We start from the raw sequence: 16961 nt of genomic DNA on the forward strand, positions 1-16961 counted from the left end.
CAAATCCCAGAGGAACCACGGCCAGGATGCGGGTCTGCCCGAGGGCCAAAGCGCAGCAGGTTTCCGCGGCAACGATTAGGAGATCCAGCGAGATTCTTGCGCTCAGCGCGGCTAGCCACAAATCCCAAAAGGCCGTATCATCCTGACTCTGAGAAGAAGTGTTTGCATGGACATCCCGAGCCGGCTTGGCGTGGTTGCCTCCTTTGCAGATGGAGCGCAGGTCAGTGGGTTCACCGAGTCCTGTGAAATGTGTGTGAAGTTCATGATTCCTTTCTCAACACTTTGAGGCTCGCAGTCAACAAATCCTCTTCTCACAAGTTCAGCGAAAGGACATACACTCACTGTGAGGATCCTGACTGACAATGCAAGGAGTGAGGATCATAAATGCAGGTACATGTATATAAAGACTTGCTATGCTGCATTCCCATGTGTGTTGGGCTGTAGCGGTTCCTCCTGCAAGGTCACTAATATATATATATATATGTATATATATATACGGTATATACACACACACACACATTATATATACACATATCACATTGATGGAAGTTTTTAGTCGGGCGTCAGGACGAATAAGAGGACACTTGCCTCAGCTTTCCAAACTTTACTTTGTTGACATATTCATACGTCATCGTGGGAAAACACAACTAACGGGACGCGAGATTAGACCAAAAACCCGCCTCAAAGAGCTTTAATCTCCGCGCCTTCGTATGATGTTGCTCATTAGCGCCGCCGCTCTTGTGGAGCTTAAAGTTTTAAGATGAAAAAAATTAATTTAAAAATACTGGCAGCAATTAGTAGAAAGTACGATTTTTAAGGATCAATGAAGGCTTGCTGAAACAAGGTCATGACTTACATGCATCCGTGTAGTTCCTCCCTTCGGCCTTGAGATGGCGTCCTTGTGGCAGCCCTGCGGCGCTTGCAAAACTCACAACTCATATTTCAGGGGGAGAAAACATCTCAGTGTGCAAAGCGAGGCTTGATCGCATTTGGAAAACATTCAATTCAGAGTGTGCACAGACCATTATGGCTCACTGGCTTGTGTTCAGCTGCTGCTCTGGCACCTCTTGCCCCCAGAAGCACAGCAAACACCCGAGTGGTGACCGCATTGGACTGGTTCAAGCTTAAAAGGACATATGCGAAGAGCGGTAGCATGTTATGCTTCGCGGGCGGCGGTTTGAAGCACGCCGGCCAAGAAACATACGAGGCTGACGTACTGGTTTTTGAAGCGCAAAGGGTCTATAAAGGCCTCGCGTCTTCGTCGGAGGCTAATTAGATGTCAAGAACAGGAAGATGATTCCCTGGGAGACCGTGAACCACGCAGCGCCTTGGTGCAGATGGATTAAAGGGCGAGTAATCCTCGACCGGGACTGATTCTTTTTTCCAATATGATTGCAGAAACACTTATTTCAAATCTAAAGAGTTCCTCCGAACTGGAAACGAACACCGTTGCAAGAAAGTAGATGACAAATTCGGATCTCCCAGGTTTCTGACACTGGCACGCTGTAGATTACTCAGTTCACCGAAAGGCCCGGGGTTTCATTTTCCGCATCAAGGTAAAACAACACACTTGCCCTGCATTGAACACAAGGCAATGGATGATTTAGCCTCTCTGCGGTGGTTCGATGCTTAACAGTGCGTGGAGGAGATCTTGCAAATATGCAGCAAATTTCTCCGTTTCAGGATGCGTCACGGGGTGGGGAATGCCGGGAAATCGGCAAGATGGATGGATGGAGGGCGAGGCGGCCTGGCGTTGGCACAGGGGCCTTGCCTTTGAACTGCGGCGCTTTTGGCACAACTTAGCGGGCCAAAACGGTGCAGGCTGAGTTATGTGCAAGCGCCTGGATAACCACACCGCGCCTCAGCCGGATGATATTCTGCCAAGCACCTGACTGGCCGAGAGCTAACCGTATATCGCCATGAGTTATGACACTGGGGATGGAAAAAATGCACAAGATATAGGAAGTTTTAAGCGTGTTGCACACCTCGGGGGAGAAAACCACAATGTGCCTAGGCAATAAAACCTCACTCGTGTGGAGTGTGAGGAAATTCTGCTGTGTGAAAAGCCTTGGCGGAGAAGTTGCCACGTCAGTGCTCACGGGAAAGAGAGATGAGGTGAGGCTGACACCAGAGTCAGAAAAAAAAAATGCCGGGGGGAGGAGGGAAAAATAAGTGAATACAACATGTCCACAGAATTCCGTGCACACGCCACATCTACTCAGAAAAAATATTTTATTGAACCCACCACAAGAACAGGAGCACAGGCGAGAACATGTGCTACACGCTACATCTCCGTCACCCAGAAGCAAAGTTTTCGGTCGCCGCCGATCACGCAGAGCGGGAGCGTGCGGTGCCAGCTGAGGCCCGAGCCTACCGGCACTGAACCCACTGTCACCGGCTGGGTTCAAAAGAAAAAAAAAAGATTTTGTTGCTAATATCGGCCGGGCCCTAGTACAAACCAATTCTAAAAGCTAATACAAATAAAAGAAAATGTAGAAAATGTGTTTTATGGTGTAATCACTATACGTACTGATGTGTGTTCGAGTGGCATCTTGATTTGGTCTGCCCGCATTTGGACTTTGTATCGGAAAAAAAAAAGAATAGAAAGCCGATTGATCCATGACTGACCTGCGGGTGGCCGAGATGGTGGATCAGCAGCTGACTGCTGACCTTTCCGGGACATCCGGTGGTAGCGAAAAGGTTCTCTTGGGCTCGAGACCACCTGGCACGGGAAGACCAACACGTTTAATGGTGAAATGTTTCTCCTCACTAACTAAAAGTTACATCCATGCTGTTGGAAAAAAGTTCAAGGGTGGCAGCATATTTACCTGCTATTCATGCAAATAGGAGGAGCCCGTCGAGAAGGCCGACGTCCACGAGCACCGGCTTGATATACAGTAGCTCCAAAATACAAAATACTTTGGTGCGTATTTTCACGCTGTCGCACCTTTCTTTTCAATTTACCCGCACTAAATCCAGCACATAAACAGGAGGTTACGACTCTTCTCCCAGCCCTTAAAAACAGGCTGTACTCGAAATAATCAGCTGAGCAAACAACAGCTGAATCCCGTAGGAAGCGTATTTAAAGAGTTATGTTCTTCCACTTGTGTTGTCCGTGAAATAAGTGGGACTGGTAGTTGCTGGTTCAATACGGTACAAATACCACCGTGGAGATTTTTTGGGCAGCAAATGTTTCTTACTTGAATTGCTGGGCTTTATCTCGATGCGCCGGCCTTTTTTCCTGGGGGTAGCTGTGAATCGGTGGAAACAAAACCAAACCACAGGTTCCCTTGGTGTTGTCGGCAGTGGAGGTTGCGCGACGCAGTTAGCCCGGGCGTGACCTGGAGCGGGTGATGTCCCAGATGAGCCAGTCGCTGCCCGCCACTGCGCCCACTTTGATGGTGTTGGCCAGGCACCAGTCGGCGGCGCTGAGTGGCGATTGGCCACAATCCAGCGACAAGATGGCCTGCTGGCTCACCAGATCGTAGAAGCGGATGGTGCCTTTCTTCTCCGCCACCATCAGCTGAGAGTCACAACATAGACCTCAGAGTCACTACAAAAGGACGGCACCTCACGAGCTCCTGAAATACGCAAAACCGCTTCTTCTATATCCATGTGTCGTCACAATCAGACAAATGCTTGTGATGAGCGGTCCAATGTGCATGAAATAGTTAACGGCGCCTACCTTGAAGACTTCCTCCGGGTGCCAGCACACACTGATGCCAGGAGAGCGGAGTCTGAAAATGGCGCTCTCGTTTCCATCCAGGTCCCACACCCTGCGAGAAATCGCAACGTCACCTTTGCACCGGTGGAAATGCATTCTCCCAAACATTATAGTGGACTGCTGCATGATCCAATAATAACCTTTAACACAGTCACCGTTGGAAGGTTGTATTGTGTCTTTCACAATACAAACAGCAACACTTATTTAAAAGCATTTAATCATCAAACAGGGGAACTTGCCAAGACGGGAACTGGTGGAGGTCACTTCGCACAGAACCTCCCAGGTCAGCCCCTTTGCGGATATGCCCCATTTCATGCCGAGGCCGGTGACTAAATACTTTAGTTTTATCCCCCAGCGAGAATATTCCTGGCTGCCCCCCCCCCCCCCACACACACACACAGGACCACAGGAGCAAAACAATGACTTGGCCTGATTTTCTCAGAGAGCCAGCCAAGGAGAAGCACCGTTGCACACTGCTCGACCGGCGCCAGAGTGCGGTCCACCGCGCTACCCTTCTAACGGGGCTCCGTGGACAAACATCAACAGTGAGAAGGGGGGGGGGGGCTAGAAGACACACGACACCGCTGACCTGCTGAACGCTACATCGCTCAGAACGCTCCAAAGGACATCTGAGGTCGGAGCAAGAAAACATGGAAATGTACTACATGCCAAAGAGAAACTATGAGCAGCACTCACAACAAAGTTGGCAGATTAATCACAATGAACCTACAGTGCACACAAGTAGAAGTGAACTTCATTTAAGCGCCTGTGCCCTGTTTTGAAGAATGCCGTCAAACAATTGTGCAATAAGTACTGAAGCAGTGAACACCCCTACATCTGGGTTTTAATCACATACAGACACCGTGATTTAAAAAAAAAATTGTCAACAAATTCAATCCAATTTGTCCAATTAAAGCAAGTTGGCAGTGAATCTTGTTTTAAAATATGGATTCAAACTGTTCAGAGTGCTGAAATGCGTCATGTTATTGGGCCACTTGAGTAGGCCGACAACGTCTCCAAAAACATCAGCGGATGTGGTTGAAGTGTCTTGGAAGAGGAGAAAAGTGGCTCAAAGTTGCACCGTTGCTGCAGCAGCAGCAGCAGCAGCAGCAGCAGCAGCAGCAGGTGCCTGTCAGCTGGTGAGAGTGAACCCAGTCACCTCAGAATGCCAGCCGGAACATGTCATTACCCCCTTTGCTCTCGGGATGGCGCTTTGTCCCACCGACTGCTCGTCAGGGCGGCATGCAGCAAGTCATATGTGCCATGCGATCGCCGCAGTCATTTCCTCAGCTCGCGGAACATGTTTGAGTTATTATAGAAACACTGGACATAAAAGTGTATTTCACTATTGTACATTTGTAAATAAATTTATTTTGCAGTTTTATTTTGGGAGGGATTGCAAAAGCAGAAAATATTATTCGAGACCAAGTCACTGTTCTGATCGCCTTTTTGGTCAGAATTTTTTTTTTTTAGGGGGGGCGGGGGGCTCATTTTCTCTTGCTGATTATGAAAGAATGGAAAATGCAAGATATTTTTTTTCTTCTGGTGAAATAAGAAGTGTCTTTTGGTAGGTTCAGTGCTCATATTGTCCCAGAACATGATATTCTGTGGTTCTTGACAGATGAATCAAAGCGTTGTAAAACAGCTGGCAGTGCACAATCGTCCTCGGGTCTCTTCAAAGGCACCACATAAATCCAAGCTATTATTCTCATGACCATTGTTTGTCTTCTGGGGCAAAATCTCATGAGATGTGCTCAAGTCTCGCGCTACGACGACCTGAATTTTAGAGGCGCATTGACCAGAGAATTACGCTTCATCTTCATAATCGCTTCAGCTGTTTATAGCCGTTTGACTTTATGAGTTGATAACTGTGACGAACACACTTCCCAAATAACTCATAAAAGTAACATTTCACCAGAGAGAACGAGTCACAAATTGGTAGATTGGAAGGTTTAGTTTGACTTGGGGTGCAAAAAAAAAAAAAAGGCGCTTGATCCACCTCCCACCCCTCCCCCGTGTCATGTGCTGCTCTGTGGTTTTGCTCTCCGGCAGAGAGTGGATGGAAACATTAGCAGCAAAACAAGCATCTAAAAAGCCGCTGACAAGCCCAAGAAAGGCCGTCATGGGGCCGTCATGGGGCCCTCTCTGGGGGCGTGTCCCGGAGGTGACCCTTGCTACTGCTCCTTGCATGCTCTTTTTTTCACTCTTTGTTTGTTTGCTTGTTTTTTGCTCATGACGCAGCTCATCCTCAAAAAGAGGGGAATGGGGGCTTCCGCGGCTAATTGGGTTTCCATATTTAAGCAATTAGCTCGCAAAACAGCTCGGCGCTTAAGCACGGTCACAGCGGAGCGTGTTGTGCTTAGCGTCACGTTTCACTGTGGAAAAACGGCCGGGACTTTCTGAACCCGTAACAGAAGAAGAAGAACAGAACTCTAAACCAGAAGCCGGGGGCCCCGAACACACGTACTGCAGCGTGCGCAGCGGAAAGAAAGACGGGGAAAAAAAATTAAAAAGAAAGAAAAGCCAGTCGGACCTGCAAGTGTGGTCATCGCTGACGGAAGCGATTTGTTTCCCTTCGGTGGGCTCAAACACCAAATGGTTCACGTAGCTGCTGTGGCCCTCCATCACCTCATGAAAAACACACAAGACAAGAAGCGTTAGCATACGGCATTCACACAAACTTCGCGTGGTCAGGTCGGACAACTTCCGTGGGGAATTTTCTGGCTTCTCCCACTGTGGCCAATGACGTCAGTGGAAACCTTTTGAGATTCCAGGGAATTTTGAGGAAACTATGCCTCCTTCGCTTACCTCAATGCAGTTTTTTTTTTCCCAATTCACAAGCCTGTCGGTAATGCTAAGCTAATAATGAAATGTTATGCATGACAAACTTCAAAAATGCAATCGTTCGCAATTCACAAAAACGGCGCATCAAAAACACAGACATAACAATACAAAGTGGTGCGTATTCTTTATCCTCGGCAAAGAACAACTAATGTTACTGCAGCTAATTGAGGAGCTGTGACCGTAGTACCCCGTACATCTATTCTGTATTACACTGCCGCCCGGTGGCCAAGGTACACACACACCAGAAGGAAGTGTTTTGAAAAAGTACAATATTACAAAGCTATTTTTCGTATTAAAAACCGCATTATTAAAAAGGAACGTGTAAATGGCGTTTTGCGAAGAGTGTTTCGAGTACAGCGGATTATTTCAAAGCGTCACAAAAAAAGTACGCCTGGAACGTCAAACAAAACACACAGCTGGCTTTAGGAAACCTCACTTTGCCGAACTGCACTACTCTCCATTCAATTATTTTATTCATTTATTTATTGATCGATTCTTCCTGCGTGTTAGCCACCGTACCTTGACCTCGTGTCGATCCTGAAGGTCCGACGTCAACAGGGAGATTTTTCTGTCGGGGGCGGCCGTGCAAAATCTGCAAAGACACGGGAGGCGCCGTGTGAAAACGACACAAAAACAAGCAAAAGTGGGGAAGAGGAGGAAAAAAAAAAGAGAGTCATGTCACACCAAACATGTACTCTGTGTATATGCATCCGTGTGTCTGTGGTAGAACGTAGGATAAAGGCTGTAAGGGAGATTGTAATTGCGCACTAATGTAAACAGGGGAGAGAAACAAGAAGGATTCCCTCCTCCGCTTCCCTCTAATCAGGCGCTGCGTTATTTTTCACACAATTACACTGACTGGCTCGTGACAGGAAAAACACACACACACAGACACGCGAACTGTGGGACTTGGCACGGCGTGCCGCGGCAAATCAGACAAGAGGATATTAGCGCGGGCCGCACATTAGGATGTTATGAGGAGGACTGTCAAAGCAAAGTGATGGATGTCAAACAATGGGACGAGCTCAAATAAAGCTGCTATTAGGCGAAGTGCCGCACCACAGTCCAACCGACGCGCATGGGTCCAAATCGGGAAAACTGGAGTCGGGTCTTCAGTGCCGTGAGCTTAGAAAAAGACAAATATTTTATTTCAACACCTGGTCATCTCCGCTTTGATGCAAGGTGGATTCTTTGGAAAAACGCAAAAAATCTATTTCCAATCATGCGTTGGACTGTATGCGCCGCCACCGGTCCGTACACGTTGGCGGAAGACCAAAGACGCAGCAAAATCCGCCTGTCTTGATCCAGCTCAGGGGGCGGCCAATTTGCCACTCGCTGTCGGCTGAAAATGACATCAATGTGAGGAAGGTCAATGTCACATGACCAAACCCAGAAAACAGTTGGGGGCACATATGACATCTGAATGTCAAGTTAATGTTGGGCTTCCCCTTTCATGATTTATATTTCATAGGGTAATTGTGTATGTTTTTCAAGAGGTTATACATTCCATATTAATGGATTAAATATCAGGAAAAATACCGATCCAAAAAAAGAGAGAAAAAGACACAGGCTCTGTTTCCAAATATTAAACTGATCAACACGTCCACCAAAAGTCAAGTGAGCTTTATTTTCTTTTGAACGCATCTCCCCGCATTGGACGCCGTTGTGTATTGTTCCGAATGTGGCTGGCCTCTCGCAGCCTGCGCGAGGCCCCTGCCTGAGTGCTTTCCTGGCAGCTTACGCGCGACGATGGAACCCGAGCGCCGAGTCTTCCGCGCAATAACACGCGCGCACGTCACAGCGCCTGGCCGCGGCTTGGCCTGCGGTGGTGCGAACGCCGCAGGGCCTCGCCGTTACGCAACGACGACATTTGGACTGCGGGACCGTCCCACCCGGCCGGGCAATTAGTGGAAGGGAAAGCGCGCCTGTCGAACAATTGCGTCGTTAGCGGCTCCTTGGCAGCGAGCGGTAGCTACTTCAACACAGCCGCTTGCTTGTCCTGGATGGAATTATGAATGAATGAATAATCATGACCTGGACACGGCGAGGCTTGTCTGACATCTTATATGTGCGCTTACGTAACGCCGACAGAGACGTGAATGGCTTCAATACGCCATTCACGGAATATTCAGGGGCTGCCTGCATCTGACAATTACACGTCTATTTAAAAACAACAACACGTTTGCCTCTCCCGAGCTGAATGACAATGCACAATGCATGTGATCCTGTAAGGAACAGACCTATAGACATAAATGGCACATGAACACGTAGACGGACAACAGAGCAATTCTCAGAGGCATGTATTCGGGAGCCCCTGCAAAGCACGACTTTTAGTGGAGTCGACTGAATCCCAAGAGTACTGTTGCAATGAAAGTCGTCTTCATTTGTGTCGTAATGATGATTGTATTGTACCCTTGCGGCTTTTAATTCTTGACATTTCACTTCACCACGTTATTACTGTACGTTTGATAAATAAAGTCAATATCACATTGTGCTATTTCCTGATATTAAAAAAATCTGTTTGGTTTTTATTTATTTATTTTTGTATATTTTGGGGGTCATATTTGTAACTGCAAATTCCAGCATGACACCAAAGCGATGGATGGGGCGGCACTAGCCTGTGTCACAAACATTTGGAAGTTTGAGTCAAGAAAAGCCCCGGTACCTGATTGTGGGAATCCTGTCCAGGCGGGACTCAGGGCTCCAGGCGAGCGTGTCTACTCGTGAATCGTGATGGAACACACGCAGGACATTGAACTCGACTCCCTCCATGTTCGTGTTTTCCTCCTGAGGGAATATTTCATGGTGAGTATTGGGGGAGGTGGGTACAAGTTTGCTCCCCCCCAGTCAGAATTCACTTGCTTTAACATCCACAGAACAAAAACATGTTTATCATCCATCACTGGAAAACCGAAGATACTGTAAAAACAAATGCAAAACATGATTGTCAGAGATGTCAAATTAAGGAATGACACTGACGATGTAAGCCAATGTACAACTTTGAATAGGCTCCAGAAACTTGATCAGATTAACCACATTCTGTAAATATCTTCAGGGAAATCACAGAAATGTGTCAATACACTAAAGAGATGTCCAATGCATCACCTGGAAGAGACAGGTGCCCACCACCACGTACTGGTTGCAGCCGTAGGCCAGCAGTGAGGCGGGTGTGCCTGACGTGAAGGGGCTAAACTCCACTACGTGAACGTAGTCATCACATGGCACCGTGTAGGTGGGACCCCGACTGGCGTCGTCCCCTGCGCCAAGTGTCCTGGCAACGCTCATCTTGGAACACTGTCACTGGGAGGAATCATTTAAAAATATAATTCAATGAGTTCATTTTATATCCTGCTTCTCCTAAAATAAGAATAATCTTTATTATCATCATAATTTGGCAGGTTGATGAAAAATAAGACTTGCCCATCATTGGACTGTAATGTCAATAATGTACATTTCAAAAATGAAAACAAATTAAACTTAAAAGATTCAACAAAAATCCGAAGCCTCAGAAATGAGAGGCATACATCCCCGGAACAATTCGTTCCACATACGTCGCGTATCTGGACGCCATTTTGTGTGTCCATTAACATTACTGTAAGTACATTTACAGTATCCATTTTAAAGACTGTATGTCTTCATATGTCAATTACTTGGGGAGTATAGCATAAGATGTGTGCGAAAAATTCAGCCTTTTCACCATTGGCGTTGACAAATGACCTACATCGTAAAATTACAAACAGCTCGGCTAATAGACAGGACGGTACACCTTGGACGACATTTTAATTCAGTTAGTTATAGGAGCAAAAACAGGTGGCACGAAGGTGCAGCTCACAACCGTTTTTAACGTGTGGTCCAACAACTTTTATATACTTATTTTGAGTGGAAAAGGCTCAAATCCGACCGAATACAAAGAACAGAGAAGAGACGTACTCATGTTTTACCTTTTTTTACTTTCAGGCGGTTCCCGTCGAGTCAAACGCGGCGCGGTTGGCGGCTGTCTTCAACCGGTTTCCGGGTTCTACTCGGAATGGACCACTGTGGACGAAACTCGGGGGAACACTTCTGGAACAAATAAATTAAAGACGTTGAAATGCAGATTCAGAAGTTGTCATTTTTGTTTATTTTACCTATTAAACTAATTTAACATGTTTTAAGGTGTAACATATGTTAATAATTACACGTTAGATGAAAAGCGAGATGTCAAAACATCTATTGCAAGGTGATTGGTTGGGAGGCAGAGACGTCATCAGTGATTTAAAATTTTAAATCAGCTACTTTGTGGACGTCGAAGGTGCTTTAGAGTTTGAATTGACCAGGTTAGTAGCATACGATCAAAAATATATATATATACATATATAAATACTGTATATATACAGTATATATTTATTTAAATATTAAATATATGTATATTTTTATGCCTGTGTATGTGTGTGTGTGTGTGTGTGTTGACAATAATATGCGATTTAGGTAAGTTGTGAGTCAACTCAGAACTGACGAGATACCTATTTAGCTGTTTCGTTTGTAACGTGTTTATTAATGCATCACAAAATAGTGACTGCTCCCATGACACTCGTGTAACATATCAACTTTATGTCTCATTGCAGGGAATAATGCAGGACATAGGAGAGCGTCTGAAGCAGCTGGTGAGAATTTTTAGGCGAGAGAGTCACCACTTGCTAGATTCTGAGAGAACGACTGTATACGGGGCTGACGCCATGCTGACGGTGCTGCAGCTGGTCATGGCCCAAGTCAATAAGCAGGTGAGTTCAAACCACTTGGAATCTGCAAAAGGCCCGAGAGGGACATCAGATTTGCACGTGACCCCGTTCTGGCACCGACCCAAAAAGCTGACGAAGGGCGGCTCTCGCTGTTTTCTCTCCTGGCGACAGCAAGGCGGCGAGTTCCGAGCGGCCCTGAGCGACGTCCTGCTGGCATGGAAGCGCTTGCTGGTGGACAAACTTGGCCTCCGGCCCCTGGACGACGAGGTTGCGCCAGGGCAGGGACGTGACGTCATCCTGGAAGCGTACGAGGCCTTCCTGAAACGCTCCAACGCTGTGGATCTGGTCCACGTCCTCACCATGTGCCGGCAGCTCAGAGACCATTCGGACCTCCCCGGGGATCTTGTCAACCCTGTGAGTCGAACACCAGCACCTGGCCGGGCACCAGGAACCTTCTTGAAGTGAAAATAAAAATGATTACGTTTTCTCCTGCCACCCCCCCCCACCCCAAAAAAAAAAGGTCGAGCTATATGAGTTCCTAGCAGACAGCACGGAAGTGTCGGCCGCCCCGTCAACACCACCCGCTAAATCCAGAGCGTGCAACTGGCAGGTCAAATCTGCGGTGAGAAGCGTCTTCTGCTCCTACCTGAGCTTGCTGGTCAACGCCAAGGACGACCTGGCATTGGCGCGGACTCTGGACGTCCCCAGCCGGGCGCTCGGACGCCAGACGTTTACCGACGTGAGACATGCGGCAGGCCGGACTGGCATGTCACTGTTTTTGGTAAGCCAACAAACAAGTAAAACATACAAATCAGCAAAAGGAAATGAGGGGAAAAGTAATGAAATGAAATATATGAGAGTGGACCTCCACAAATTTGTGGTGTGGCATTTAGGAATTCATCCGTATGTTTTCCTCCCCCGTCATTGGCAGGCGGTGACGTCGTTCGTGAGGGCCATTCAGCTGGGCGGGAAGGGTTATGCGCCGGCACCTTCGGACCCGCTGAGGAAGCACATCAAGGGCCTTTCCGCCTACGTCCGCTTCCTAGACAACCTGGAGGACATCCTCGGGGAGACGGCGGACCCCAGGTACCAGATGCGCGCCATATTTTTGGGAAAGAACACCTGCTGGGCAACAAGAAAAACACACTGGAATCACTTGGCCATAAACAGCACAACGGCACATAATGTGCGTGTGCGTCCACGCCGGCACTTTATGTGTGCACGTGAATGGAATTGTGCACGTTGGACGTGCAACGCGGGTCTGGCGGAGCTGATCGGGAATGATTTAGCCTTGCAGATCATGTGAGGGGCAGACTGTTGGGAGCAAAACATGGGGGCTCTCGGTTCACCAGACACGGATGAACTGGGACAGTCAGCAACCGTGCGTCATAACGTCTTCCTCTGACAGTTCACGGCCCCTCCATTGGGTAAAAGTGGTTGCCAAGATGTAACCTTGGTCAAATGATCGGAAGTCCAAGTCCAAGTACTTGTACGGACTGACAGACGGGGGATTTACTGGAGGGGAGCTCTTCACTCGGTTGGGAGCTGGACTCGTTTCAACTTGACATACGCTTGGCCTGGATCTTGACTGACTGTTCTTTGACATGGTTTTGGGGTTTCGGGGTTGGACTCGAATCTTCGATTTGCCGTCTCCTTGCAGCGTGTGCGGCTCCAAGTTGGTGCGTGCCATCCGGGGGGCTCTGGTGAAGGCTTATGACTCCGGAGACGTCTGCGCCGCCGCACAGGAGATAGCAAAGCAGCTGGAGGAGGAAATCTGCAAACTGCACCGAGTCCAGAAAGACAGCGCTCACGCAGCTGGGACTGGGATCAGCCCCGCCAGGGTAACTCCGCCTACTTAGTTACGTTAGCCCTTTTCAGCAACCTCGGCTCTTGACTGGGATCTGTTTGCCTCCATTTTTTTTTCTCTCTACTTGTTCTTGACCCGGGTCTCAAAACACGTCGGGTTGCTGTTTCTTTCCTGTGTGTTGACTGAGTTTGCGGGGGGGCTCGGGTCCCAACTAAGCTGTCGACTTCTTGGTGACTGCTTCTTGGTGCGACACGACTCCCGACTTCCATTTTGACGGGTTCCAGACGCGCTTCTTGACTTTGTTCCGTTCGTGGGTACGGACGGGGGTGTAGACCGGTGAATGCGGTTCTCCGCGTGTTCGTGACTTGATTTTTGAAACGGACTCCGAGTGGTTCTTGACCCGGGCCGTCCGTCCGCCCGCAGCCGAAGGCGCACGCGGTGAATCGCGCAACGGCGTACGCCGGCCGAGAATCAGTGAAGGTGCTGCTCGCTCTGCTGGACGAAGAAGCCGCGGCGCAGCCGTGCGCTAACAAGGCCGACCTGCTGTCCGAGGACCGGCCCGGACTCGACGGGAGCCGGGGCACCTCCGTTGTCACCTTGTTCAGGTTTGCCAAACGCTCACGCGGCGGCGACGCAATTGGCAGTGGATCTCCTCATATCGTGGCCCCCGTCCCCTCCCTCCTCAGATCTCCGGAAGTGTCCAAGGGATCTTCTCCAGAGCCCCTGAAGAAGCGAGCCCAGAGCCGCCCAGACCCGCTCAAGCCCAAGGTAACGCGGCCATTCGAGCCACCTCAAATTGAATCGGACGGCCAAACGTCTTGACATGCCGTCATTGCTGCCTGGCGCTCGCTAACTTCCAAGTTGCCATCTTAGCGTTTGCACAGATGCTTCCCACCGTCCGCCGGCATCCAAACACAGCGTGACGACTTTGCTGTCTTCTTGACGCCTCTTGAGAAAGCGTCCCATTTGCTAATTGAAATCACATGGGCCTGCGTCACTGATGATGAAGGCCCCGGGCACTGAAATCTGATTGGACGACCCCAGTCGTCTCACGAGATTTCCCGCTTCGCCAATCTAGACAGGACCGCGAGCCATCCGATCCCAGTTTGCCTGCACCTACCGGAAGGAGGAAGAACCGCCCCTCAACCGCGTTCTGCACTTCCCGAGCTCGAGCCAAGCGCCCACCTGCGTGCATCCGGCACCCAAAGCCAAAAGCGGCGCCGCGCCCGTAGGTAAACGCCTCGCGTTCCGCCGCACCCCTTTGCGACATCGGCCGCATCTTAACCGGCCCGATGTTTTCGTGCAGCCGAACCTTCCGAGGTCCCGCTTCCGGGCAGGGGCGACGCCAACCCGCTCCGAGCTCCGAAGAAGACGGCAAAGAAGAGGAAGCGGGCAGATGCGGCAAGTGACAACGAGCCTCCGGAGAAGAAGAAGCAGACGGCGAAATCGAGAGTAAAAAGCAGCACCGCCAAAAGGAAGAAAATGATCGCCGGACAGACGACCCTGACCGGCTTCTTCAGAGTCTGACCGGGCTCCTTCTTCAGGATTTTGTTTGCGCAACTTGTGGCAAAACGTCACCTTGGGCAAGACTTGCTTTGACGCTCAAGCCGTCGCGCGCGAAAGGTCAAGAGGCATTTGTAGGGGGGGCTTCAGGTTGGCGCCTAATCTGTAAAATTCAGGGCCGAAAATCTCCACTTGAGGCGTGTGAAGATTATCCACGTTTTGACTGCAAAAAAAGGAGCACTTACCCCCCCCCCCCCCCCCCCCCCCCATTTTTTGTGGTGGAAGCAGGATCTCAAATGAGCCTTATTTTGAAAATCAGAGCCGAGGCCATTTTGGGTGCTTTCGTGTGTGTGTGGGGGGTGTGGGGGGCAAAGTCAATCCGGAGAGCCTCGTCTTAAAAGGATGACGCCACACTGTCAAGATGTCGCAGAGTTCATTTTCAATAAAGTTTTATTTGCTTTTACACACTTGTTGTCCCAACGCATTCTTCTGCCCGCGTTTATGTCCCTCCCCAGCAGGGCCGGTACACTCGCCCGATCATACAGCGCAACACTGCACAAAGAGAAAAAACACACGCAGAAGAATTGGCCTATGTTGCGCGGAAGGTTTCCGGATTGTCGGAGAGCATCGACGGCTACTCACTGTCGATGTCGGCGTCCCGGCGCTCGATTTTCTCCGCAATTGGATTTTCCCTCCAGCGAGCCTCGTCCGACGCAGGAAGTCGCCGGTGGAAAGCGGGAAAAGCCGATCCTCTCCGCCTCGTGCCCTGAAAGACAAAAAGAAGAAGATGTGTCAGAAACGTCCTGACACAGTAAACTCATCGAGCTGAGAACTGGTTCCCAATCAAAGATTGAAAAAGGACGTCATTGTTTTCTGCCGCTTACCGCCAACGGGAGTACTTTGGGCTTTGCGTCTTCATCCGCGACATCCCACATCCAGTTCGTCCGGAGGGCGGCGGCGTCGCCGTCGTCCCACACAGGTGCGCTCAGCCCATCGTTGTCGGCGGCGCCGGCGAGCGATCGTCCGCTGAGGTTGGAGAGGAGCAGCAGAGCCAGGACGGCGTGGCGGACGCGGGACATCTTGTCGCTTGGACGACGGAGCGCTCGCCTGGCCCCCGATGCGGCTCGCCCGGGTATTTAACGGCCCGCCCGCGGCCGAGGATCGTCACGGCTCCCGATGTGATGACGGCGGAAGTTCGCGAAGCGGCCGACCTCCTAACGAATGGAGTCATTTTTGTCCCCTTTGTGCGATTATAATGGGTGTCGGGGGGGCAGGTGAGAGGTGGGCGCTTCATTACGGAGCACAAAGATGTGAATGCCTCGCCAACCAGCAGGCCTTCTTCCGAACGCCGCTCGAGCCGATGACAATGCCGCCTACTCGGAGGAACAAACACGAGGTCGTGCCCTCCCGCCGTCGCACCCCACCTGTGGCCTTTTCTTTCTTCTTTTCTTTTCTTTTTTTTTCAGCCGCGGCCCTGACGGATGGCCCGCCGGAGTCTCTAAAAGTCTCTGGAGTTGCTACTTCACACTCGCTGTCCCCAAAGCGCAGGATGTTTCAGTTCTCGGCGTCAAGAGCTCCCGGAACCCAAGCCGCGTTTCTTCCTGGAGCGCCAAGAATATTTCAATCGTTTCTGACGACAGTTCCCCCGAGTCCGCATCCATTGCGGTTCTCCGAACCTTCCTAGAAAAGCTCATCTGTTCACATTTTCATCAATCACGGCAAACCTCACAAGTGTGACATCAGCACCGCCGGTCGTCTTCTTGTGTGTGTTTTTTTTTTTTGGGGGGGGGGGGCGAGAGGTACGTGTTGCGGTTTCTTGTGGGTTGCCCCTGAGAAGAGCCCCCGCGCTTTCCTGGAAACAATGCAGCTGATGAGGAGCTCTCCAAGGAAAACAAGGATCTGACATCATGGCTTCTTCAAGCCCGCAGCTGAGCCAACACCGGGGAACCTCAGTGAATTTCCACTGCCTCCTGACACTCAAAAAACGGGACCATCCCCCCCCCACCCCATCCACTGTCAAAAAGTCAGATCTCTGTGATCATGCCACCAGGTTATGCTGAGTTCTTCCTCGGCTGTCCGTTGATGTTAGGGTGCAAATGATCCAAGACGGGGGCAGAAGGTCCATATCATTGATTCCCGGGATGAAATAACACCCAGGATGGCAGCAGGAAAGAAGAAGTGTGCGTGAATGGGGTAGGGAGGGAGGGGGTGGGGGGAGGTGGTGCCGTTCTACCGCCTGTCAACCAGCCAAATCCTCAAGGTTTTTTATTGGGGGGCTGGGGGAGGGGGTTATATCCTGTCCCGACTGACTCCGAGCATCGACCCCCCGCCACCCCCTCACCAAAAAGCGCTGACTTGGCAGCGG

The 16961-nt window shown here is 49.9% G+C and overlaps 3 protein-coding genes across 4 annotated transcripts; 1 reads left to right on the forward strand and 2 right to left on the reverse strand.

Moving 5' to 3' along the window:
- Window positions 1–2215: 2215 nt before the first annotated feature.
- Window positions 2216–10646, reverse strand: nup37 (nucleoporin 37). The gene is made up of 10 exons (XM_052055006.1): window positions 10513–10646; window positions 9674–9869; window positions 9234–9355; window positions 7088–7160; window positions 6258–6352; window positions 3686–3776; window positions 3342–3523; window positions 3201–3251; window positions 2629–2722; window positions 2216–2398 (listed from the first exon to the last, which is right to left on the reverse strand). Exons 2-10 carry the CDS (start codon window positions 9851–9853, stop codon window positions 2285–2287), a joined length of 1002 nt encoding a protein of 333 aa, XP_051910966.1. The 5' UTR covers window positions 9854–9869; window positions 10513–10646; the 3' UTR covers window positions 2216–2284.
- Window positions 10647–10719: 73 nt separating this feature from the next.
- On the forward strand, window positions 10720–15059 carry parpbp (PARP1 binding protein). 2 transcript variants are annotated; one of them, XM_052055002.1, is made up of 10 exons: window positions 10720–10884; window positions 11173–11328; window positions 11458–11700; window positions 11807–12067; window positions 12218–12372; window positions 12947–13127; window positions 13517–13698; window positions 13780–13861; window positions 14138–14325; window positions 14400–14636. In XM_052055002.1, the coding sequence occupies exons 2-10, from the start codon at window positions 11179–11181 to the stop codon at window positions 14500–14502; spliced, it is 1545 nt and encodes a 514-aa protein (XP_051910962.1). In that variant the 5' UTR covers window positions 10720–10884; window positions 11173–11178; the 3' UTR covers window positions 14503–14636. The 2 variants fall into 2 exon arrangements, with proteins under 2 accessions (XP_051910962.1, XP_051910961.1); XM_052055001.1 differs by having other exon boundaries at window positions 10726–10884; window positions 14172–14325; window positions 14400–15059.
- pmch (pro-melanin-concentrating hormone) lies at window positions 15023–16564 on the reverse strand. The gene is made up of 3 exons (XM_052055007.1): window positions 15481–16564; window positions 15239–15362; window positions 15023–15148 (listed from the first exon to the last, which is right to left on the reverse strand). Exons 1-3 carry the CDS (start codon window positions 15673–15675, stop codon window positions 15096–15098), a joined length of 372 nt encoding a protein of 123 aa, XP_051910967.1. The 5' UTR covers window positions 15676–16564; the 3' UTR covers window positions 15023–15095.
- Between the last annotated feature and the right edge of the window lie 397 nt (window positions 16565–16961).

This window comes from Hippocampus zosterae, chromosome 21, assembly GCF_025434085.1.
Source record: "Hippocampus zosterae strain Florida chromosome 21, ASM2543408v3, whole genome shotgun sequence".
Classification (NCBI taxonomy): Eukaryota; Metazoa; Chordata; class Actinopteri; order Syngnathiformes; family Syngnathidae; genus Hippocampus; species Hippocampus zosterae.